At 42.7% G+C, this 25,362-nt stretch overlaps 1 protein-coding gene across 3 annotated transcripts in view; it reads right to left on the bottom strand.

Annotated features, from left to right (window-relative positions):
• MRE11 (MRE11 homolog, double strand break repair nuclease) overlaps positions 1-25,362 on the bottom strand; it is a 296,568-nt gene that overhangs the window by 261,569 nt on the left and 9,637 nt on the right. For all 3 annotated transcript variants that reach the window (XM_073582975.1, XM_073582976.1, XM_073582977.1), the window contains exons 3-5: positions 23,115-23,247; positions 7,474-7,634; positions 623-710 (exon numbers count right to left, since the gene is read on the bottom strand). In XM_073582975.1, coding sequence (XP_073439076.1) covers positions 623-710; positions 7,474-7,634; positions 23,115-23,247 — 382 coding nt within the window. The remainder of the gene's footprint in view (positions 1-622; positions 711-7,473; positions 7,635-23,114; positions 23,248-25,362) is intronic.

Here is a 25,362-nt window from a genome sequence, read left to right as displayed (position 1 = left end):
ACAAAAAAAAAAAAAATCTCTCTCTCTTTCTGTTCCTTTAAAATTCCTACGGCGGCTACTGCGACGGAATCTGGTGCATCAGTTTTTTACAATCTGCGCAGGATCCGTTTTTTGCACACTTTGACGGATTACGACTGATTCTAAAAAACTGATGTGTGAAAGAGGCCTTAATTGTATTAACCTGGGTAGTAAATTCCAAAGAATTTGCCCCCAAGACCTTTTGTGGGGGCATCACAACACAGAACCAGACCCCAATCAGAGGACAATAAAACTTTCACACTCCTTATCTATGAACTGTTCCAATATTTATGTCTATCCCTCTCCCATAATGATAGTTCTGCTGCTTCACGTCACTTGTCTCATCTATTGCATTATTTTCTGTGCTGTCTTGTGTATACATATGTAATACTTCAGATTTTGTATTAGTCTAGCCTGAAGAAGAGACCTGAGTAGTCTGGAAAGTTTGCAATGTGTTACCATCTTTTCAGTTAGCCATTACAAGGTATCAACCACTGAGGACTCTCAATTCTGAATATTTTTCTTGGAGACTTATAGACAATGCCCCATAGGGAAAAGTATGCAAATTATGGCAATATATAAATTGTTACATTAGGATAATTACCCCAGTCGGATCATCATGATTCCCATGGACACTGAATGTGGGAATAGAGATGTTCAGATTGTCATCCTGATAATTCACCCATGGAAACCTGTGGAGGGAAAACAAGGCTTAACAACAAGATAACAAGACATACAGAACTTAAAGGGGTTGTCTTGCAAGAAACATTAGCCAAAAGATAGATAATAAATACATGATCGCTGGAGGGCCAAATTCTGGGAAAGGAGGACCTTAAGTCCCCGGTGTGAATGGAGTAGTAGTGAGCTTGTGCGACCACCACTTTTATAGACAGTAAATGGAGTAATGGTAACACCTGCTCATTACCATTTGGGGTCCCCATTGCCAAATGGGTGGAGACTCCCAGCCATCATATGTTTTTTTTTTCAGGAACATTTCTTTTAGGCTATGTGCCCACAATGCGATTTTTAAGCGTTTTTGCCGCGATTTTCGGTGCGAAAACGTTTAAAAATTGTGTACAAAACGCCCCCCATGCATTCCTATGGTATTCCGCACATGCTGTACTAATGCTGCGCTTTTTTCCGAGGCGGAAACGCATCGCAGAAAAAAATCGCAGCATGCTCATTCTTTTGTGCGGAATCGCAAAGAATTGCCGCGATTCCGCACCTATAGGAATGCATGAGAATCGCTTACTGTGGCTATGCCTACCATGTGCAAAGTTAAGCGTCTCATGTGCGGTTGGTACCCACGGTGTGGAGGAGAGGAGACTGTCCTCCAGGCCCTGGGTACCGTACCCCTGTAAAAAAAAGAATAAAAAATCGGGGTATATTTACCTTCCGATGTCCCGCGCTGCATTCCCGACCTAAGCGTTCCCAGTAATGCATTGCGGCAAGGCCATGTGATGACGTAGTCTCGCGTGACTCTAGCGGTCTCGTGAGATCGCTATAGTAACGCGAGACCAACGTCATCACAGGTCTCGCAAGGCATTACTGGGAACGCTGTGGCCCGGGATGGCAGCGCGGGACGTCGGAAGGTAAATATACCCCGATTTTTTATTTTTTTTATCATTTTTAACATTTTATCTTTTACTATTGATGCCGCATAGGCAGCCTCAATAGTAAAAAGCTGCTCACACTTGTCAAACACTATGCTTCAAATCGCTTGGAAAGCGCTTGAGAAAATCGTGGCAAAATCGCGAACAGAATCGCGGTGAAATCGCGCGGGGAAAAAAACGCGCGATTTCTGGGAAGGAGTCCGGTTTTTAGTGTGCGTTTTAAAACGCTACGTGTGCACATAGCCTAAAGGCGTTTTCCAGAACTTAGGTCATCAATATCACATCAGTGAGGGATGTTTTCAAATATAAGCAGCTATGCAAGATCACGCAGTTACAGGAAAGGAAAGTCGGCTGTCAGAAAGAGCTGGACAACCCATAGAGAAGGCAGAGAAGATTTATTGCTGACTCTGCCTACCAGTATACAAAATGCTGAATGATCGCGGTGCATATAGTATCAGAAATGCCACAGGCATGGATCATATGCTTACTGCATGATGGGACGGATGAGGAGTTAACAAAGCCAGGACTACTTGAAGATAAATTTGCCCTGTGACTAGGACTAATATTCCAGCCTCAGTTACAGGGAAAATCAGTAATGATAAAAATCAGCCTGCACTGTGTAATAGAAGCTGAACAGACTGATATATAGTTTTGTGGGGGAAAAATTCAGTATAATGTGCATTTTATGCAATGAAATATGTGCTCTTTGTGTGCATAAGGGTGCAGTTAGTGGTCCTAGTCAGTGATTGACAGTTTTCCTTTTGCAAATGTGCGTGAAGAGCAAACCGTCAATCGCTGATTTGGAACGGCCACTGCCCCTGAGTGCACAGAAAGAGCAAAGATAACATTGAATGAAATACAGTGGATACGGAAAGCATTAAAGGGAATCTGTCACCCTTTTTTTTCGACTATGAGCTGCCGCCACAGACATTAGGGGCTTATCTACAGCATTCTGTAATGCATTCTGTAATACTGTAGATAAGCTCCTGATGTCTGTGGCGGCAGCTCATAGTCGAAAAAAAGGGTGACAGATTCCCTTTAAGACCACTTTAAACTTTTCCCTCTTTGTCTCATTGCAGCCATTTGGTAAATTCAAAAAAGTTCATTTTTTTCTCATTAATGTACACTCTGCACTCCATCTTGACTGAAAAAAACAGAAATGTAGAAATTTTTGCAAATGTATTAAAAAAGATACTGACTATTCTGCTGGTGCAGTCACTGTGCACCTCCATTACATTACTGATCCTGTTCTGATCCTGAGTTACATCCTGTATTATACTTCAGAGCTGCACTCACTATTCTGCTGGTGTAGTCACTGTGTACATACAATACATTACTGATCCCGAGTTACATGCTGTATTATACTCCAGAGCTGCACTCAATATTCTGCTGGTGCAGTCACTGTGCACGTCCATTACATTACTGATCCTGTTCTGATCCTGAGTTACATCCTGTATTATACTTCAGAGCTGCACTCACTATTCTGCTGGTGTAGTCACTGTGTACATACAATACATTACTGATCCCGAGTTACATGCTGTATTATACTCCAGAGCTGCACTCAATATTCTGCTGGTGCAGTCACTGTGCACGTCCATTACATTACTGATCCTGTTCTGATCCTGAGTTACATCCTGTATTATACTTCAGAGCTGCACTCACTATTCTGCTGGTGTAGTCACTGTGTACATACAATACATTACTGATCCCGAGTTACATCCTGTATTATACTCCAGAGCTGCACTCACTATTCTGCTGGTGAAGTCACTGTGTACATACATTACATTACTGATCCTGAGTTACATCCTGTATTATACCCCAGAGCTGCGCTCACTATTCTGCTGTTGCAGTCACTGTGCACATACATTACTGATCCTGAGTTACATCCTGTTTTATACCCCAGAGCTGCACTCACTATTCTGCTGGTGCAGTCACTGTGTGTACATACATTACATTACTGATCCTGAGTTACATCCTGTATTATAGTCTAGAGCTGCACTCATTATTCTGCTGGTGCAGTCACTGTGCACCTCCATTACATTACTGATCCTGTTCTGATCCTGAGTTACATCCTGTATTATACCCCAGAGCTGCACTCACTATTCTGCTGGTGCAGTCACTGTGTGTACATACATTACATTACTGATCCTGAGTTACATCCTGTATTATAGTCCAGGACTGCACTCATTATTCTGCTGGTGCAGTCACTGTGCACCTCCATTACATTACTGATCCTGAGTTGGTACATCCTGTATTATACTCCAGAGCTGAACTCACTATTCTGCTGGTGCAGTCACTGTGTACATACATTACATTACTGATCCTGAGTTACATCCTGTATTATACCCCAGAGCTGCGCTCACTATTCTGCTGGAGCAGTCACTGTGTACATACATTACATTACTGATCCTGAGTTACATCCTGTATTATACCCCAGAGCTGCACTCACTATTCTGCTGGTGCAGTCACTGTGCACCTCCATTACATTACTGATCCTGAGTTACATCCTGTATTATACTCCAGAGCTGCACTCACTATTCTGCTGGTGCAGTCACTGTGTGCATACATTACTGATCCTGTACTGATCCTGAGTTACATCCTGTATTATACCCCAGAGCTGCACTCACTCTTCTGCTGGTGCAGTCACTGTGTACATACATTACTGATCCTGAGTTACATCCTGTATTATACCCCAGAGCTGCACTCACTATTCTGCTGGTGCAGTCACTGTGCACCTCCATTACATTACTGGTCCTGAGTTACATCCTGTATTATACTCCAGAGCTGCACTCACTATTCTGCTGGTGTAGTCACTGTGTACATACATTACATTACTGATCCTGAGTTACATCCTGTATTATACCCCAGAGCTGCACTCACTATTCTGCTGGTGCAGTCACTGTGCACCTCCATTACATTACTGGTCCTGAGTTACATCCTGTATTATACTCCAGAGCTGCACTCACTATTCTGCTGGTGTAGTCACTGTGTACATACATTACATTACTGATCCTGAGTTACATCCTGTATTATACCCCAGAGCTGCACTCACTATTCTGCTGGTGCAGTCACTGTACACCTCCATTACATTACTGGTCCTGAGTTACATCCTGTATTATACTCCAGAGCTGCACTCACTATTCTGCTGGTGCAGTCACTGTGCACCTCCATTACATTACTGGTCCTGAGTTACATTCTGTATTATACTCCAGAGCTGCACTCACTATTCTGCTGGTGTAGTCACTGTGTACATACATTACATTACTGATCCTGAGTTACATCCTGTATTATACTCCAGAGCTGCACTCACTATTCTGCTGGTGCAGTCACTGTGTACATACATTACATTACTGATCCTGAGTTACATCCTGTATTATACTCCAGAGCTGCACTCACTATTCTGCTGGTGCCGTCACTGTGTACATACATTACTGATCATGAGTTACATCCTGTATTATACTCCAGAGCTGCACTCACTATTCTGCTGGTGCAGTCATTGTGTACATACATTACATTACTGATCCTGAGTTACATCCTGTATTATACTCCAGAGCTGCACTCACTATTCTGCTGGTGCAGTCACTGTGTACATACATTACATTACTGATCCTGAGTTACATCCTGTATTATACCCCAGAGCTGCACTGACTATTCTGCTGGTGCAGTCACTGTGTACATACATTACATTACTGGTCCTGAGTTACATCCTGTATTATACCCCAGAGCTGCACTCACTATTCTTCTAGTGAAGTCACTGTGCACACACATTACATTACAACTCAGTATAAATGCAGTATTCATATTACGGCTTTTCTATTGAGGTCAGACAATCGCTTTTTGGTAGAGGTCACCTTCCAGTGTAGCGGAGCGCAAGAATTCAGTAGTCCATACTTTCCTGCATCAGTTGGCTATACATTAGGTTTCCCTACCCCGAATGCAAATCATCAGCAAAAACTCTGTGCAAACATCAAGCCTTCAATCTGAGATCAAAAATCTGCAGAATTATGAATTCAGCTCTGGATAACAACGAGCTATACTTATGTTGTAAATAGTATTTGAAAGTTAGTGATACCCAGTTCTCGGGTATATACACAGACTATTATTATTTATGACATCAGTAAATTGACGTTTTTCAGATGTCTAATTTGTGTTACTTGGAAAGTTTCGTGACATTACAAATAATACATTCCTTTGGTTTAGTTGTTCCTTTATTTTGTAACTACACTTTTGAGGAAAAAGCTCTTTAAGACTAACTTGACATGAAGGCTTTTCCAGGCAGGACATTCTTCTCCATCCATTAGTTATCAAACCCTTAAATGCAGCCCATAATTGGATAAATCACCATTCTGCAGGCGTCGGCACAGAGTGACACCCGGCAGCGGTTAATGTGACTCATGTATATACCGCCATTAGTCAGCCGCCACCAAAAAATAATAGACTTGACATTATGATACATTACTTACACAGGCCAGCATCACGCCGGGAATATAATTAAGCTCTTAAATGACTCCTATGATGTCTGACCGAGCGAGAACGATTTATACCACAAGTATAAAGACTCACCGGTCAGTGACACAGATTCTCTCAGCATTTAAAGTCTATTGTGTTACTCAATGGGAAATCTATTGTTCTTTGTTATCAGCCATCTCAAACTAAGGAGATTCCTACTATCATGTTCGTCAACGGGATGACAAAGAGGGCTCAGTCTACTGCTGTGGATGACATGGTCACCTATACATTTGAAAGGGTGTTGTGTAATACCACAGTTCACCAGCAGTGGCCGCTGCAGTAAAATTGAAAGACTGCTTTCAGAGAAACCAGCTGATCGCCAGGATGATCAGCTGATCGCCGGATTGTTCTTGCAGACAGAAAAATAATAATAATTTTATTTCTATAGTGCCAACATATTCCACAGCACTTTACAATTCAGCAGGGGACATGTACAGATAATAAATGCATTTCCAAGTAACACATAGTTCAACAGATACAGGAGGACTAAAGGCCCTGCTCGAAATCTTACAATCTATAAGGAAATAGGGGAACACAAAGGGTACAAAGTGCTTTTCGTGACAGTCCAGCCATCATTATAATAAATAGGGTTTTTTTGTGAGTGAGAGAGATGAGATTGTATTGTACTCTGAAGCGGATGGGCCACCAGTGCAATGGCTGGCACAAGATGGAGGCATCAGTGTAGGGGCTGGACATAAATACGATCCAGGATGCCACATTCAGGACGGATCGGAGAGAAGAAGGTATGGTTAAAGGGAGACTGATCATTAGAGAGTTGCAGTAAAACAGATTATAATGAATAGGAGCAACAGAAAGAGCTTTTCTAATTTCAAAGGTGAGAAAAGGTCATATTCTAGAGATGTTTTTAGATGCAGGCAACTTGAGCAAGTGAGTGATTGGCTATAGGCATGGAAGGAAAGTTCTGTGCCAAATATGATTCCCAAGACAGAGAGCGTGCTGTTTGGGAGTTATAGTTGAACAACTCAAGGCAGTTTCAATATCAGGTATAGGTTCAATTTTTGGTTTGCCTATTCTGCAAATTCAACGCGCCGATCTGTGTCATCCTCGTTGAGATGCTGCAGTAGCTGGATTTTGTAAGGGTGCCATTTGTGAGTAGCTAATATTTGCTGAAGGGATGTTCAACTGATGCCAGATCGGCGCGCTGTATTTGCAGAATGGGCAAAAAAAAAAATTGGAACAGGACCCTCAGTTTACACAGAACATTATGTTCAGTGATGAGGCAAACTTTTTTGGGTGGGCCATTGATATGGATACACCTAAATAAAATGATCTAAGTTGATTAAAAAAAAAGGATTATCAGCCCAGCACTTACTTGCTATAGCTAAAATTCACAGATTGATCACTGATGACCTCAAACTGGACCGGCCGGTCTCCCATGCAGTACTTCCTGAGCAGCTCCATACACGTATGTAGAGTTTTTCGGGAAGGTTTGTTATCGTGGAATAGATCTCCCCCGAGCAGCACAAAATCAACCTAGAGAAAAAATAAGAATATAAAAACAATATCATGCTGATCCCACCAAAGAATCACATCCAATGCGCCTAAAATGTGGATGACACCTCTCCTACAGATCACCTTTATAGTGGACCAGGATGATTGTAGCAATCAGATGTGTCCGCGCATCGAAACAACTTGGACAAACTGCTTGTTATACCCCATGCTTGGCCTCTATAAAATAAAAAAAGCCTATACTCACCTACGGCGCCGGCGCCGTTCCCGCATTGTCGGCACTCACTCTCCCTGGGGCTCTTGTGCGGCTGTTGGGACAAGTGAGCTCAGCGCCCAATCAGCACTGGCGTCACTGTCCCCACCTCCTGTCGAATTGAACAGTGTCACTGTCCCCACCTCCTGTCAAATTGAACAGCGTTACTGTCCTCGCCTCCTGTCAAATTGAACAGCGTTACTGTCCTCGCCTCCTGTCAAATTGAACATGAAGTCAGGGATCAGCTGCAGCCCGGACTTCCTCTTCATGTCCAATTCGACAGGAGGCGGGGGCTGGGGTCACATCTAACAACAACCGCACTTGAGCCCCGGGATCACTAGTGTCGACACTGCTGGAACGGCGTCTGCACGGGACTGCACGGGAGGTGAGTAAATGCTGTGTTATTTTATTGGGACCAGATATTTAGATCAAGATGGGTTGTCCTAGTAGTGGACAACCCCTTTAAGCTTTGAAGCCACAAGGCCATTAATCTGGAAGTGCACTGGGGCGTGTTAATAAACTCTGTATACATTAACCTACCCCCAATGCACTTCCAGGCTAATCTGCATGTAGCTTTATAGGTTAATTTTCCGGTTCTGGGTTATCAGATTACTACAACACAGGGATTATTTCCAATCCTTCTCTACGACCGACCACTAGTTTAAAAAGTGAAACCCTAAGATAGAAGCATAATAAGCAAATACCCTGCAGTAAATTAAACAGCAATAGTGCATGAAAATAATATAGGGTACTTAGTTAACATAATTTTGATAAAAAAAAATGCAAAAGCCATCCCACCACGTCACGGTGACCGCAATCTAGCATTAAAACCTTACCATTTGTCACGTGACTATACATGTAGATAAGGGCCGAGAAGGATTGAACCCAGCTAGCAGACACACAGCCATGGGGAACCACATGAATATAATGCCCAGCTCAAAGAAAAGGCAGGCCTATACCTTTGTAAGCACAGGGTGCAAACAAAAAAAAAAATTAAAGAAATTAACTGGATAATTCATTCAGTTACCCATGGCTGTGTGTCTAATACTTGGGTTCGGTTCTTATCCACATGCACATCACTTGTGAAATGGTAAAGCTTTAAAATTAGCGGTTAGGACCGCCCCGATTAGGGTCACCGTGACATGGTCGGATGGCTTTTGCTTTTTTTGGATCAAAAAACATGTTAACTAACTACCCTTTATTATTTTCAGGCAATAGAATCATAGAATGGTAGAGTTGGAAGGGACCTCCTGGGCCATCTGGTCCAACCTCCTGCTCAAAGCAGGATTCGCTAAATCATCCCAGTCAGATGTCTGTCCAGCCTCTGTTTGAAGACTTCTATTGAAGGAGAACTCACCACCTCTCATGGCAGCCTGTTCCACTCATTGATCACTCTGTCAAAAAGTTTTTCCTAATATCTAATCTGTGTCTGATCACATTCAGTTTCATCCCATTGTTCCTAGTCATTCCTTGTGCAAATGAGAATAAAGTTGATCCTTCTACAATGTGACAGCCCTTGAGATATTTGTAGACAGCTATTAAGTCTCAGCTCAGTCTTCTCTTCTGCAAGCTAAACATTCCCAAATCCTACAACCTTTCCTCATAAGACAGGGTTTGCAGACCGGTCACCATTCTGGTCGCTCTTTTCTGAACTTGCTCCAGTTTGTTGATGTCTTTTTTAAAATTTGGCGCCCAAAACTGGACACAGTATTCCAGATGAGGTCTGACCAAAGAGGAGTAGAGGGCAATAATGACTTTACGTGATCTAGACTATATGCTTGTTAATACATCCTAGAATTGCATTTGCCTTTTTTTGCTGCTGCATCACACTGTTGACTCATATTCAGTCTGTGATCTATTGCTGTTTATTCATTTACTGCAGGGTATTTGCTTATTATGTTTCTATGTTGAGTTTTGTCTGTTTAGTGGCCAGTGTGAACATGCGCTTACATGCTGCATGCACACCAACTTATACTCCAGTTCATTTCTTTAGTTATATTATTGAAAACACTGTGACAAGTTCCTTTAAATTCCAAGTGTCATCAGATGATTGCATATTGGTAAAATCAAGGTTTTATGGTAAATGTACTTTTTTAATTTCATAAAGGTCAATGTGAGGGAAGAGGAGGAGGTGAGCTGTGACAAAACTTATTGTGAATGGTGGATCCTATGTTATATACTGTGTATAAAGGTGTTATCAGTCATTGTACAGCAGGAGGAGGTGAGCTGTGACATCACCTATTGTGAATGGTGGATCCTGGGTTATCTACTGTATATAGAGGTCTTATTAGTCATTGTACAAGAGGAGGAGGAGGTGAGCTGTGACATCACCTATTGCGAATTGTGAATCCTGTGTTATCTACTGTATATATAGGTGTTATCAGTCATTGTACAGGAGGAGGTGGTGAGCTGTGACAGCACCTATTGTGAATGGTGGATCCTATGTTATATACTATAAACAGAGGTGTTATCAGTCATTGTACAGGAGGAGGTGAGCTGTGACATCACCTATTGTGAATGGTGGATCCTGTGTTATGTACTGTATATAGAGGGGTTATCAGTCATTGTACAGGAGGAGGAGGTAAGACAACAAAGTTTGTAAATTAAGTGATTTGCAGACTTTCATCTTGCCCCGGGTCCCTCAAACTGCCCCCCATGTACGGTATTTATTACTATGTGAATACTGTACCCAACAGGCACTTTTTATTGTCTAGGATTACTGCATATTGCAAAAACTATTTTATAACTTTGGCGGCGATATGTTAATTTGTGAATAACTAATTGTGGGGGCATTATTTCCCCAAAGTTGTCATCCCATTAATTATGTTATCACGCCTCTGTGGGTGCGAGTAACAAGATGTGCAAGAGCGGTGTCACTGCTAGATCTTTGCAAATCTCTGCATCCCCGACAGCGTGCAGTAAGCCGGGCGCAGCATACGTGTCCAGGGGGGCAGAGGTGGTGTGGGTCAATAAAAAGCGCTTGTTAGATATGGCACTCCATAGTAATACATGATGAATCCTTGGGGGACCTGGGCAAGCTGGCAGGTTTCCTTTAAAGTAAGAAAAAAGTTACTCCATGCTGCGTCCACCAAAGGCAATGAAAAAAAATCACAGCAAAATCTCATCATCTAATACATAAAAGTGTGAAAATCTGATAGACGGAATCTTCAGGCCGCTAGATTTGCTGACAGAATCCAGCAAGTTAAATTACACACACACCGCAAGAGGTTCTCAGATGAAATATTAATGTGCACAGCTTTTTGGAAAGTCACAGTAGGTCAAAGAAACCTCTGTGATTAGGTAAGCAATGCGGGAGGAACAAGAAAGAAAAAACTAATACCGTAGGTAATTTTCGCACAATGCAATACAAACAAGCCTCATCTATTCATCTCCTCGTCTCGCGCTCGGGACGGAAAGTGGCTATAATTACAGGACGGAAAATACTTATTTATATTCAATAAAAAGTCCCATGAAATTGCTGCGCAGCTGAAAACGCAATTAAACGAGAGTAAAAAGAAAAGTAAATTAGTTTGTGCTTTTTACTTTGGGGATGAAACGGACAATCCAGAGAAATCAGAGAAGAAAGCGTCCATTGCGCGTGCCATCTATATGCCACCTGTACTAGTGTTTATTCCCTTTCTCACCGGTTGTCTTTTTACCTCTCTAAAATCAGGTTTGCCTCGTTCTTCTCTGAGCCTAATTGAGTTGTCAATAGCTGCGTATATGGCAAAAAATCTGAGCAACAAGGCGAGGACGACGTAGCTACAGATATGTTTCTTGCAGGTTGCCAAACGAGAAGTTTTCCAAAATCTAATTAATGTGACCAGGCTTGGACTGGCCCACAGGAGGACAGGAGAATTCTCCGGTGGGCCCCTGTAGAACATCATCTTCTTATCTGAGCAGTACTTGGCACAATATATTGATTCACTATGTACAAAGGTGGCATCTTAGTCATGTAACAAACTATCTAGTCCATTGTTATATACATTTTTTTATTGAGGATAATGTCACATTTGCATGTAGTTGAAAAGAGGGACCCAGGCGTTGGTTACTGGTGGGCCCCCGCCATCCCAATCCGACATTGCCACCAGTTGAGATGGAGAAAGGTGCGGGGTGCAATAAAGACGCTTCTCCTTGTCAGCTCAGTGCATAGCAATCGTGGGATGGGAGCAGGGACGGAGAAGATCAGGGACTCAGAACGCTTCCCCACCTCCCTCCAATATCCTAAAATATAACATGACAGATAACACAGAGATAACTCTCTGAGCACAGATAATGTAGATAGTTACCTGCAGTCCTATGTAACTCCATAGATAAGATTCAATGAAAAGGTTAGGTCCAGAAATATTTCAACAGTGACACTAGTTTTGGCATTTTAACTGTCCACCAAAACATATTCAAATCAATAACAATCAATATGGGCTTAAAGTGAAGATTGGACATATCTAAAAAGCCTTTGATGGGCTGCATGGGATTTTGTTGCATTAATCCACCATCAATTAAGCAGATAGGGCTGATTCCAGGTGTGGCACATGTGCTTGAAAGCTGCTGCTGTGAACCCACAACATGCGGTCAAAGAAGCTCTCAATGGAAGAGAAACAGACCATCATCAGGCTGAAAAAATAGAAGCAATCCATCAGAGACATAACATAAATGTTAGGAATGGCAAAATGAACAGTTTGGTACATTCCGCAAAAAAAAAATTTCGCTCTGGTGAGCTAGGGAACTCAAACAGCTCTGGACGTCCACAGAAGACAACAGTGGTGGAAGAATGCAGAATCCTTTCCATGGTGAAGAAAAACCCTTCACATTATTCATCCAAGTGAAGAACACTCTCCAGAAAGTAGTTGTTTCAGTATCTAAGTCTACCATAAAGAGAAGACTTCATGAGAGCAAATACAGAGGGTTCACAGCAAGGTGAAAACCATTGATCAGCCATAAAAATAGAAAAGCCAGCCAGTTCAGGAAAAGCGTTCTATGGACAGATAAAACTAATATCAACCTGTACCAGAATAATGGGAAGAAGAAAATATGGAGAATTCTTGGAATGGCTCATGATCCAAAGCACATCAAATCCTCTGTAACACATGGTGGAGGCGGTGTAATGCGACGGGCATGCATGGCTTCCAATGGCACTGGGTCACTAGTGTTTACTGATGGTGTGACTCAACAGAAGCAGCCAGATGAATCAAGAATTGTACAGGGCAAGATTCAACCAAATACAGCAAGGCGGCTTCACAGTACAGATGGACAATGACCCAAAACATACTGTGAAAACAAATCACAAGTTTTTTAACCCCTTCACAACATATGATGTACATTTACGTCATACATCATGTCCCTACCTTTGATGCGGGCTCGCACGCTAAGCCCACATCTTTCTCCGGCCCATGAAAACTCCGCCTGCGACTGTCAACCTATTAAATCTATTCAACAGGCACGGCAGGGTGCGGGTCATTCCACGCTGCCATCGACCTACCTGATACGTGAACGCTGAGCACTGGTGGGTTGTCCTGATAATCAGCGGTTTGCTGATGACCCCCGTGCCTGTCATTGTGTCCCTGTACTCATAGGAGATTGTGATTTCTGCTATACATAGAAGTAAGCAACAATATTGACAGTGCATAGGGCTAAAAAGTAGGTATATATGGTTTAGATTCAATTTAGTAAAAATCCAAATAATCATGTTTTTTAAGCCCAACACAGTTCAAAAATAGGATACACTGACTATAATATATAAAGGAGCAACCGGAAAAACAGTGCATAGACATCCAAGATAAATAGAAATCCCATAAATCTTTATTACAGACACAGATAAAAGTTGGCATGACAGGAGTGACACAAGTCCCCAGTCCCTCACACCCCCTGAGGAAGGAAGCGGTTTTGCTTCCGAAACGTACGTTGGGCTGTTTTCCTTGCGCCAGTGGTCTAGTGTCCCGTTTAGGTATGAGTACTATGTCTGTATTTTGATTTTCTGTACCCCTTTTTGGGTTGCCCGACGGTCTGGTGACTTTACCCTTTACGCTGTTATGACTGGTCGGCCTGTGTACATTATATATAGAGATACATTTTACCATATTGATATACCGTAGGGATGCTATGTACCTCTGTGCGCTTACCTTGTGTCACTCCTGTCATGCCAACTTTTATCTGTGTCTGTAAAAGATTTATGTGATTTCTATTTATCTTGGATGTCTATGCACTGTTTTTCCGGTTGCTCCTTTATACATAGAAGTGCTGATGCACTGCTATGTATAGCACACGCAATCCGATGACTGCAGCTTCAAGTCCCCTAAGAGGACTATTAAATACAGTGCAAAGGAAACAAAATAATAATATTGAAAAAAATAAACAAACGTTCAAATCATACCCCCTTTGCCCCATTGAAAATAAAACAATAAAAAATAAACTAAAACATACACATATTTCGTATCGCTAAGTTCAGAAATGTCTGATCTATCAAAATACAAAGTAAATTAATTCAATAGGAAAGTGTTGTAACGAGTAACAAAAAATTCCAGAATTACGTGTTTTTTTTTACAATCGCAACATTGCAATAAAATGTAATAAGAGGCGATCAAAACATCGTATCTATCCCAAAATAGTATTGATGAAAAAGTCAGCTCAGGGCGCAAAAAGTAAGTCCTCACGCAGCCCCAGATCCCAAAAGTAAGAACGTTAAGGATCTCAGAAAATAACGACAAAAGCAAAAAATATGTTTCTTACAAATTTCAGTATTTTTTTCACCACTTAAAAAAAAATATATACATGTTTGGTATCTGCGTAATCGTAATGACCTGGAACATGATAAATTAATTTTAAAAAAAACTATTGTGGAATTGAACTTTTTTGCAAGTTCATCTTACTTGGAATTTTTTTTCTCATTTTCCAGTACACTGTGGTAAAATGAATGGTGTCATTCAAAAGAACAACTCCTCCAGCAAAAAACAAGCTCTGATACAGATATAGTGAGGGAGAAATAAGTTGTAGCTCTTTAAACATGGAAAGGGAAAAAAGAAAATGAAAAAAAATCACCAGATTTTATCCCCATCGAGCAGCATTTCATATGCTTAAAGGGGTTGTCCACTATTAGGACAACTACTTCTTGATTAATACGTTTGGCCCTCAAAAATTAATAAAGCCTATACTCACCTACTGTCACCGTTCAGCGGCGTCAGCACTAGCGGTCCCAGGGCTCCAGTGAGATTGTGGTGACACGTGACAACGGCGCACAATCAGCGCTGGGGGTCACTGGCACCAATTGAACATGAAGAGGTAGTCCGGGCTGATGCCTATGCAGCATCAATAGTAAAAGACAGAATGTTAAAAGTAATAAAAAAAAAAAAATATTAAAATATAGGGATATACTTACCCTCTTTCGCCCCTGGAGCCCTCATCGGCGCTGGTGGCAACTTCCGTTCCCAGGGATGCATTGCGCTAATGACCTCTGATGAAGTTGCCGGCAGTGCCATGAGGGTTGGGAGGATTCCGGGGGCTGACCCTATTTTTTATTTTAATTCTATTTTTTACAGGAATAGTAAGTATATATTTTTTTTTTTATTATTATTTTTAACAGGATTATGGTACCCAGGGCATGTAGTCTCCTCTCCTCCAGACCCTGGGTACCATCCGCACATGAAGCGCTCACTTCACGCATGGTGGGCATAGCCACATGCGTAAAGTGAGCGTTTCAATGCAATCCTATGGCGACGGAATCGCCACAATTCCGCAGAAATAATGGACATGCTGCGGATTTATCGTCATGCGATTCCTCAGCGGAAAAATCTGCAGCATGGGCACAGCAACTGCGGAATCCGATTGCATGGGGATACATTTTATTAGCGTTTTTTAAGCGTTTCTGAAACTGCTGTGGGCACACAGTTTAAAAGTTCCCTTCATTGCCATCTTGGTATGCCTGTGAAGCTCAACCATAGGCTTCAAAGCTTTCCAGGGCTAACGCCACGGAGACACCAGCCTCAGGTCGACAGGACGCCAATTCACAATTCACCCTTACAAAGGGGTTTCCTCCCCTGTATAAAGAGCATTAAATTGGCTTAAAATAGAAACTTGTGTCTATTGCCCATAACAACCAATCACAGCGCAACTTTCTTTTTTCTAGCCCTGTTTACAAAATGAAAGCTGAGCTGTGATTGGTTGCTATGGGCAACATAGACGAAACGAGGCCTAGTAGTTTTGATAAAAAACATGAAAATAAACCCAGAAAAACTGAATAAAAAGCTTGTAAATCACAGAGAGAATTTTTCATAAAAAAAAAAAACACAGGGGAGGAGACGGTCCAGAAAAAAAATGCCGTAGATGACGGATCATAACATCTTAAGGAAAAATGTTTCCCTGTAAATGCAACGGCCTAATGCAGACACTACATGGGGCCCTTAGATACATCACCGAGCTCTGCTCGAGGGGTCTGACAAGTGGAGGCAGAATATAAAGCGTGACCTCCTCAGGCGGGAGGCTTCATCTTCATCGGACATTACAAGAGTCCATTAAGATTCATCACAGTGAAGATGCAAGATGTGAAAGATGACACTAAAAGCTTTGTAAGACATATGTACATGGCAACGAGCAAAGGTGCAGAGATCGGGAACATATCACTCTCCAAACAGGAAATAACCCTGAGTCCTAAGTACAGGCGACTGTGCCGCTACAAGCCTCGTAGCCATTAATTAGAATTAAGGCCACATATGTAAGCCCTGAGGCCTGCGAAAAACAATTTAACCTTTCCATTGCTTGTCATAGGCTGGGATTCACAGGAGACATCATTAGATATATATGTGTGTGTTTGTGTATAAGATTTACTGATTTCACCACTATATAAGGTGAAATAATACTGCCACACTGTGACTTCATAATAGCACCATATAGTGACAGAATATTGCCATCATACTGATCCCAAAGGGGCTTCTCACCCCTGAGCACATTTTCAGCAGGCCGCGCAGCTTGTTGGGCCCTATCAGTGTGTAATATACACACCATTAGGATTTGGTTTCTCTTGCCAGATACAGTAGTCATGTGTCTGCCTGTATGCGATTTGTATACTTATGGTCACATGACAACTAGATTATCAGTCACTCCGCTCACTGTTCTTTTGTGGTCGGTACGTGACACATGCATATCATACTGGAACTGGTAACCAAACCTGAATCGTAAGGGTGAGTGCACACGGCGCAGATTGTGCTGCGGATTTCTCTGCGCGGATTTGCAGGTAAATACGCAGGTAAAATGACCTACGTTTTACCTGCGGTTTTCCCCTGAGATTTGACACCTGTACAATGGAACAGGTGTCAAACCGCTGCGGAATCCGCAGAAAGAATTGACATGCTGCGGATTTAAAACCACAGCTAATCCACACGGAAAAATCTGCAGCGTGTGCACTGCGGTTTTTACAATCCATTGATTAGCATTGTACTGTACATTGCTTGCGGATCTGCAGCGGATCCGCAGTGGAAAATCCGCTGGGGATCTGCAGCTGAATCCGCACCGTATGCACATACCCTAATGGTGTGTATATTGCACACCTTTAGGGTATGTGCACACATTGCGGATCCTGCTGTGGAATTTTCTGCGTAGATTTTGCTGAATCCGCAGGTAAAATGACCTGCATTTTACCTGCGGATTTAGTGCAGATTTACTGCGGATTTTCTGCAGTTTTTGTGCGGATTTCATCTGCGTTTTGACACCTGCAGATTCCTATAATGGAGCAGGTGTCAAAACGCAGAGGATCTGCACAAAAGAATTGATATGCTGCAGTTTTGAATCCGCAGCAAATCTGCGCGGAAAAAAATGCAGCATGTGCACAGCGTCTTTCATTTTGCCTTTACTTTAATGCTACTGTACAATGCACCAGAAACTGCTGCGGATCCGCAGCAGAATCCGCAACGTGTGCACATAGCCTTAAGATCTAGCAAGATGTGTGGAAGAGGAAAAGGTGAACGACTGTAGCTGAGCAGTAAGCCATTGGCTCCCTGCGCCACCACTTACACAGGCAGGCTAAGGTTGCTTTTGTGGGAGATTTATAATAAGGAGGCAAAATAGGGAGAAATATAATAAGATGCCTCTTGTATCTCCTTTATCATAATCCCCTCCCTTTGCACCACCTTAGGGCCCCGTCACACACAGCAATCTCGCTAGCGAGATCGCTGCTGAGTCACAAGTTTTGTGACACAACAGCAATCTCACCAGCGAGACCGCTGTGTGTGACCGATCAGCGACCGGCCCCCTGCCGGTATCGCTGATCGCTTCAAGAAACCTCTGGACATTTTTTTCGTCACTGATCTCCCGCTGGCCAGCACGCATCGCTGCGTGTGACAGGCGGGAGACCAGCGATCAGCTGGTAACTAACGTACACATCGGGTATCCAAGGGACGGGCGTCCCTTGGATACCCGATGTGTACGTTAGTTACCAGCGAGTTACGGGTGCCGCCGCCGCCGCCTCACGCTGGGGACCAGGAGCCCGCGGAATGTGTACCTGCCGCCACCGCACACTGGGGACCAGGAGGCAGCAGGACGCCGCCAGGAGAGGCTGGGGATGCAGGCGCGCCCTCTGCTGGTGGAGGACTGGAACAGCAGGCACACTTGTCCGCTGCTCCCTGGGCTCGCTCCTCACCTTGGCGTCCTAATCACTGGTGAAGCTGTCTGTGTGACAGCTCACCAGCGATCAAATAGCGACTTACCAGCGATCCTGACACATTGATATAGTTGTCGGGATCGCTGTTAAGTCGCTATGTGTGACTCCAGCTTTACTGTATACGTTGGTATTATTTGGTTATGGTCTGGCGGTATTATTTATTACAGTACTGATGCCAATACAGGTCTGTGTACAGTCATGTTTGCTAAACAGATTATCCTCCCCTAAAATAAATTTTTGACATGCCATACAGCTTGCCGGATCTTAACAGTGTGCAATATACACACCATTATGAATCACGTTTGGTTACCAGTTCCAGTGGTTGCCACACGTGATATGCATGCGTCACGTACCAACCACAAAAGAACAGTGAGCGGAGTGACTGATAATCTAGTCGTCATGTGACCATAAGTATACAAATCGCATACAGGCAGACACATGACTACTGTATCTTGCAAGAGAAACCAAATCCTAATGGTGTGTATATTACACACTGATAGGGCCCAACAAGCTGCGCGGCCTGCTGAAAATGTGCTCAGGGTTGAGAAGCCCCTTTAGGATCAGTATGATGGCAATATTCTGACACTATATGGTACTATTATCAAGTCATAGTGTGGCAGTTTTATTTCACCTTATATAGTGGTAAAATTGGTCTGGCAGCTAATCTTGATTTCCTGCAATGTCAGGAAGGGTAATATTTGTAATAGAGACCCCCAAGTGGGGAAGTGAGTGTACGGGGATGGAGGGGCAGCATGGGCCTGGTTGAAATTCAGTCCAAGTCCAGCACTGGCAAATGAAGTACGGAAAAAAGATAAATACAAAATCAAAATGTGATCAAAACATTATATGTACTCCAAAATGTTACAATAAAAACTACAGCTCGCTGTGCAAAAAAAAAAAAAAAAAAGCCCTTACCCAGCTCCATCAACAGAGAAACAGAACTAAAATAACTTAAGGATTCCCGAAAATGGTGACACAAACCAGAATTTTTTAATCACTAAAATCTAAAAAAATAAAAAACAAAGGAAGAAAGATGTAAGTTTGGTATTGTAATTATACAGAGCATCAAGAACCCAACGATGACTTGTGTTTTTCACCATATCGCTTTTTGTGGAATTATTTTGCCTATTTTCAGAGCATTACACGGTGAAATCAATGGGCTCAAGTCATCAAATGGGATTTTTTTTTCTCTAAATCGCTTTTTTTTGACTTGTGGTATTCATTAAGTTTTATTTTTTTTTGCATCATATTCTATAAAATGGGGTGCAAACCACTACACACCAGAGATACAAATACAACCCACTACACACCAGGAACATAAATACTATCCCACTACACACCAGGGATACAAATAATATCCCACTACACACCAGGAACATACAGTCATATGTTAAAGTTTGGGCACCCCTATTAATGTTAACCTTTTTTCTTTATAACAATTTTGGTTTTTGCAACAGCTATTTCAGTTTCATATATCTAATAACTGATGGACTCAGTTATATTTCTGGATTCAAATGAGGTTTATTGTACTAACAGAAAATGTGCAATCTGCATTTAAACAAAATTTGACCGGTGCAAAAGTATGGGCATCTCAACATAAAAGTGACATTAATATTTCGTAGATCCTCCTTTTGCAAAAATAACAGCCTCTAGTCGCTTCCTGTAGCTATTAATGAGTTCCTGGATCCTGGATGAAGGTATTTGTGACCATTCCTGTTTATAAAACAATTCCAGTTCAGTTAAGTTTGATGGTCGCCGAGCATGGACAGCCCGCTTCAAATCATCCCACAGATGTTCAATGATATTCAGGTCTGGGGACTGGGATGGCCATTCCAGAGCATTGTAATTGTTCCTCTGCATGAATGCCTGAGTAGATTTGGAGCGGTGTTTTGGATCATTGTCTTGCTGAAATATCCATCCCCTGCGTAACTTCAACTTTGTCACTGATTCTTGCACATTATTGTCAAGAATCTGCTGATACTGAGTTGAATCCATGCGACCCTCAACTTTAACAAGATTCCTGGTGCCAGCATTGGCCACACAGCCCCAAAGCATGATGGAACCTCCACCAAATTTTACTGTGGGTAGCAAGTGTTTTTCTTGGAATGCTGTGTTTTCTAGCCTCCATGCATAACGCCTTTTTGTATGACCAAACAACTCAATCTTTGTTTCATCAGTCCACAGGACCTTCTTCCAAAATGTAACTGGCTTGTCCCAATGTGCTTTTGCATACCTCAGGCGACTCTGTTTGTGGCGTGCTTGCAGAAACGGCTTCTTTCGCATCACTCTCCCATACAGCTTCTCCTTGTGCAAAGTGCGCTGTATTGTTGACCGGTGCAAAGTGCGCTGTATTGTTGACCGATGCACAGTGACACCATCTGCAGCAAGATGATGCTGCAGGTCTTTGGAGGTGGTCTGTGGATTGTCCTTGACTGTTCTCACCATTCTTCTTCTCTGCCTTTCTGATATTTTTCTTGGCCTGCCACTTCTGGGCTTAACAAGAACTGTGCCTGTGTTCTTCCATTTCCTAACTATGTTCCCCACAGTGGAAACTGACAGGTTAAATCTCTGAGACAACTTTTTGTATCCTTCCCCTGACAAGCTATGTTGAATAATCTTTGTTTTCAGATCATTTGACAGTTGTTTTGAGGAGCCCATGATGCCACTCTTCATAGGAGAATCAAATAGGAGAACTACTTGCAAGTGGCCACCTTAAATACCTTTTCTCATGATTTGATACACCTGGCTATGAAGTTCAAAGCTCAATGAGGTTACAAAACCAATATAGTGCTTCAGGAAGTCAGTAAAAAGTAGTTAGGAGTGTTCAAAGCAAGAAAATGATAAGGGTGCCCATACTTTTGCACCAGTCAAATTTTGTTTAAATGCAGATTGCACATTTTCTGTTAGTACAATAAACCTCATTTGAATCCAGAAATATTACTGAGTCCATCAGTTATTAGATATATGAAACTGAAATAGCTGTTGCAAAAACCAAAATTGTTATAAAGAAAAAAGGTTAACATTAATAGGGGTGCCCAAACTTTAACATATGGCTGTAAATACTATCCCACTACACACCAGGGATACAAATACAACCCACTACACCCCAGAGATACAAATACAACCCACTACACACTAGGAACATAAATACTAACCCACTACACACCAGGAACATAAATACTATCCCACTACACAGCAGGGATACAATTACTATCCCACTACACACCAGGAACATAAATACTATCCCACTACACAGCAGGGATACAAATACAACCCACTACACACCAGAGATAAAAATACAACCCACTACACACCAGAGATACAAATACAACCCACTACACACCAAGAACATAAATACTATCCCACTACATAGCAGGGATACAAATACAACCCACTACACAGCAGGGATACAAATACAACCCACTACACACCAGGAACATAAATACTAACCTACTACACAACAGGAAATATAAATACCAACCCACTAAACACCAGGGGTATAAATACCAACCTACTACACACCAGGGATACAAATATCAACCCACTACACACGAGCGGTACAAATACCAACAAACCACACACCAGGAACATAAATACTAACCCACTACACACCAGGGATACAAATACAACCCACTACACACCAGGAGTACAAATACCAACCCACTACACATCAGGAACACACAGTATATACCAACCCACTACACATCAGGGATACAGCAGCATCCCCAGATGAAAAGACCCCAGTACTGCAGCATCCCCAGCTAAGACCCCAGAACTGCAGCATCCCCAGCTAAGACTCCAGAACTGCAGCATCCCCAGCTAAGACTCCAGAACTGCAGCATCTCCAGCCCATCTAACTCCATAACTTCAGCACCCCAGCCCATCTGACCCCATAAATGCAACACCCCAGCCCATGTGACCCGACCCCATAAATGCAGCACTCAACCCATCTGACCACATAACTGCAGCATCCATTCCAATCTAACCACATAACTGAAACACCCCATGTCATCTGACACCATAACTGCAGCACCCAAACCAATCTGACCCCATAACTGCAGCACCCCAGCTCATCTGACCCCATAAATGCAGCACCCCTCGCCCTTATGGCATATACCTTAACATATGTTTACAAGAGACAGCCCTGGTGACCATAATTAAGTTGCAGGATGTTTCCACGCTAATGCCAAGTCCCAAAGATCAAGTCATTGCCCAGTCCCCACCTTTAGAGACACTCGCCCCGCCGATATTATCCCTCTACCGCTGCTTGTGCAGAGCCATGATCAGACTCTATCATATGAGTATTTCAGACTCCATCTGTTGTATTGTTACGTCGCGGTACATTGAGACATTAGGAAATGAATGAGAAGAGGATTTTCAACCTAAAATCAAATGATCTCCCGTCTCACATCCTTCCCACTCGCTAGTCCGGGCAGCCGGGATCACAGCTCGTTATACAGATAATGAAGCGAGAGCCACTTGTGTTCTTGGAGTATCAGACTCTCTTCTCTTTATCTAAAGCAATAATGGCTGACAGCAGTGACAGGAGAGACGGCTTCTCCGCGGGGGTCCCATTCATAAGAAAAGCCAATTACCCAACACTTACTTCATTATCCTGAGCGAACCGCAGTATCTCATCGAAAGTCACAAAACTGTCGTTTCCTCTCACGGCGTCTTTTTCCATGTAACCGAGGTGAATGTCCGTCGCCACAAGGATCTTAAACGTGTCCTCGTCATCGCTGAGAGTAAAAAAGAGGTGAGAACAATGAGAGACGGCGAAATTGTCACCAGCGCGGTCATATATAACCAATAGTCCGTGTATATCACAGACCACTGCTGAGTAGGAGACATACAGTTGTGCTTAAAAGTTTACACACCCTGGCAGAATTTTTGCAACAAAACTTTTTCTCCATTCATGGTTAGTGGTTGGGTGAAGCCATTTATTGTCAAACTACTGTGTTTTCTCTTTTTAAATCATAATGACAACCCAAAACATCCAAATGACCCTGATCAAAAGTTTACACAAAATGGGTTTGACTGGCTACTAAAGGCAAAATCCTCACCTGTGACCTGTTTCCTTGTAATCAGTGTGTGCGTATAAAAGCTGAGTGAGTTTCTGGAATCCAGACAGACTCTTGCATCTTTCATCCAGCCACTGACATTTCTGGATTAATAATAAGGATTATTTTTATATAGAGCTAACTTTTTCCGCAGCGCTTTACAGTTTGCACACATTATCATCACTGTCCCCGATGGGGCTCACAATCTAGATTCCCTATCAGTTATGTCTTTAGAATGTGGGAGGAAACCGGAGAACCCGGAGGAAACCCACGCAAACACGGGGAGAAAATAAAAACTCCTTTCAGATGTTGTCCTTGGTGGGACTTGAACTTTCTCTGCCAGGAGGCGACACTCCTGATTTTTTTAATCTAATATGATACCCAGATATTCCTGCACTTGGTTCAACACGGTTTTGGATTTCTTTAGATTGAAAAGCCAGCCTAAGTTTGTCAAGGAATCCATGACTTTAGCCCCAGTTACACACTGCGATATCGCTAGCAGTATCGCTGTAAAGTCACCGATTTTGTGACGTAGCAGCGATATTGCTATCAATATCGCTACATGTGATACTTACCTCCGACCGGCTCCCCCGCTGCTCATCACTGGTCGCGCGAGAAGCTCCTGGATCATTTCTCGTCGGGCGATTCCAGCGGCGCCGACGAGCGACGCGTGGACGCGGGCGGGAGGACGTCAGGATCTCCGCGTCTGACAGGTAAGTAGCGACCCCAGCGATGTCGCTGGTGAGATCTGCCTGTGTGGCAGCTCACTAGCGACCACTTAGCGATGCACCAGCGATCCATATCGTTGTCGGGATCGCTGGTGCATCACTATGTGTAACGGTACCCTTTCTCTAGTTGGTTCTTGCAATGCTGGAAGGAGTTGCCTATTATCAGAAAATTGTCAAGGTATGGGACAATTAGGATATCTTGTCCCCTCTCAAGTGTGCCATTACCTCTGCCACGATCTTGGTGAACACCCATGGAGCTATGGCTAGACCGATTGGGAGGGCCGTGCTTTACTACCCCTTTTATCGGGACTGCTACCCTGAGGAATGTCTGATAGTCTCTGTGGATAGGGATGTGATAGCAGGCGTTCTTTACGTCCAGAACAGTCATGAAACAGTCCGGAAACAACATTTTTACAGATGTTTTTATTGTTTACATTTTGATAGTTTGAACCTTCAGGGTATGTGCACACGTAGTGAAATCTGCTGCGTTGTACAGTACATTTATTTTTAATGGAAAAAAAAAAAAACGCAGTGCACATGCTGCGGATTTTTCCGCGCGGTTTTGCTGCGGTTTACAAACCACAGCATGTAAATTGTTTGGTGCAGAAACGCTGCAGTTTTACACTTCATCCATTATGAGGTGTAAAACCACAGGCAAAACTGCAGATAAACCGCAGGACTTTTGTCCTGCGGATTTACCTGCGGTTTTCTCTCCAAAATCCGCACACCCAAAAAACTATAGCCTCAATAACTTGTTCAGTTTCTTTAGATTTATGATTGATTGTACTGAAGGTTCCATCTGTTTTTTTCCCTCAAAAAGAGAGTAGAATCCTTCGCCTTTTTCCTGGTAAGGGACCTCTTGAAGGACTTCTTTCTCTATCAGGCCAAGAACCTCCTGCTCTAAGGCTAGTTGCTCTTCGTTTGAGGTTATCTGGGGAGTCAATACAAAATTTGGTTGGGGAGTTGATTGGAATTGAAACTTTAGACCTCATTTCATTAGGTCTAAGTTCCAAGAGCTTTTGGCTATTCTTTCTCAGGCCAGGAGAAAAAAAAATAACCCCCCCCC

The sequence above is a fragment of the Dendrobates tinctorius genome, unplaced genomic scaffold (genome assembly GCF_039654945.1).
Source record: "Dendrobates tinctorius isolate UK_male_01 unplaced genomic scaffold, ASM3965494v1 ptg000075l, whole genome shotgun sequence".
Lineage (NCBI taxonomy): Eukaryota > Metazoa > Chordata > Amphibia > Anura > Dendrobatidae > Dendrobates > Dendrobates tinctorius.
Note: the sequence above shows the minus strand (reverse complement) of the source record. Positions and strands in the feature narration are given on the sequence as shown.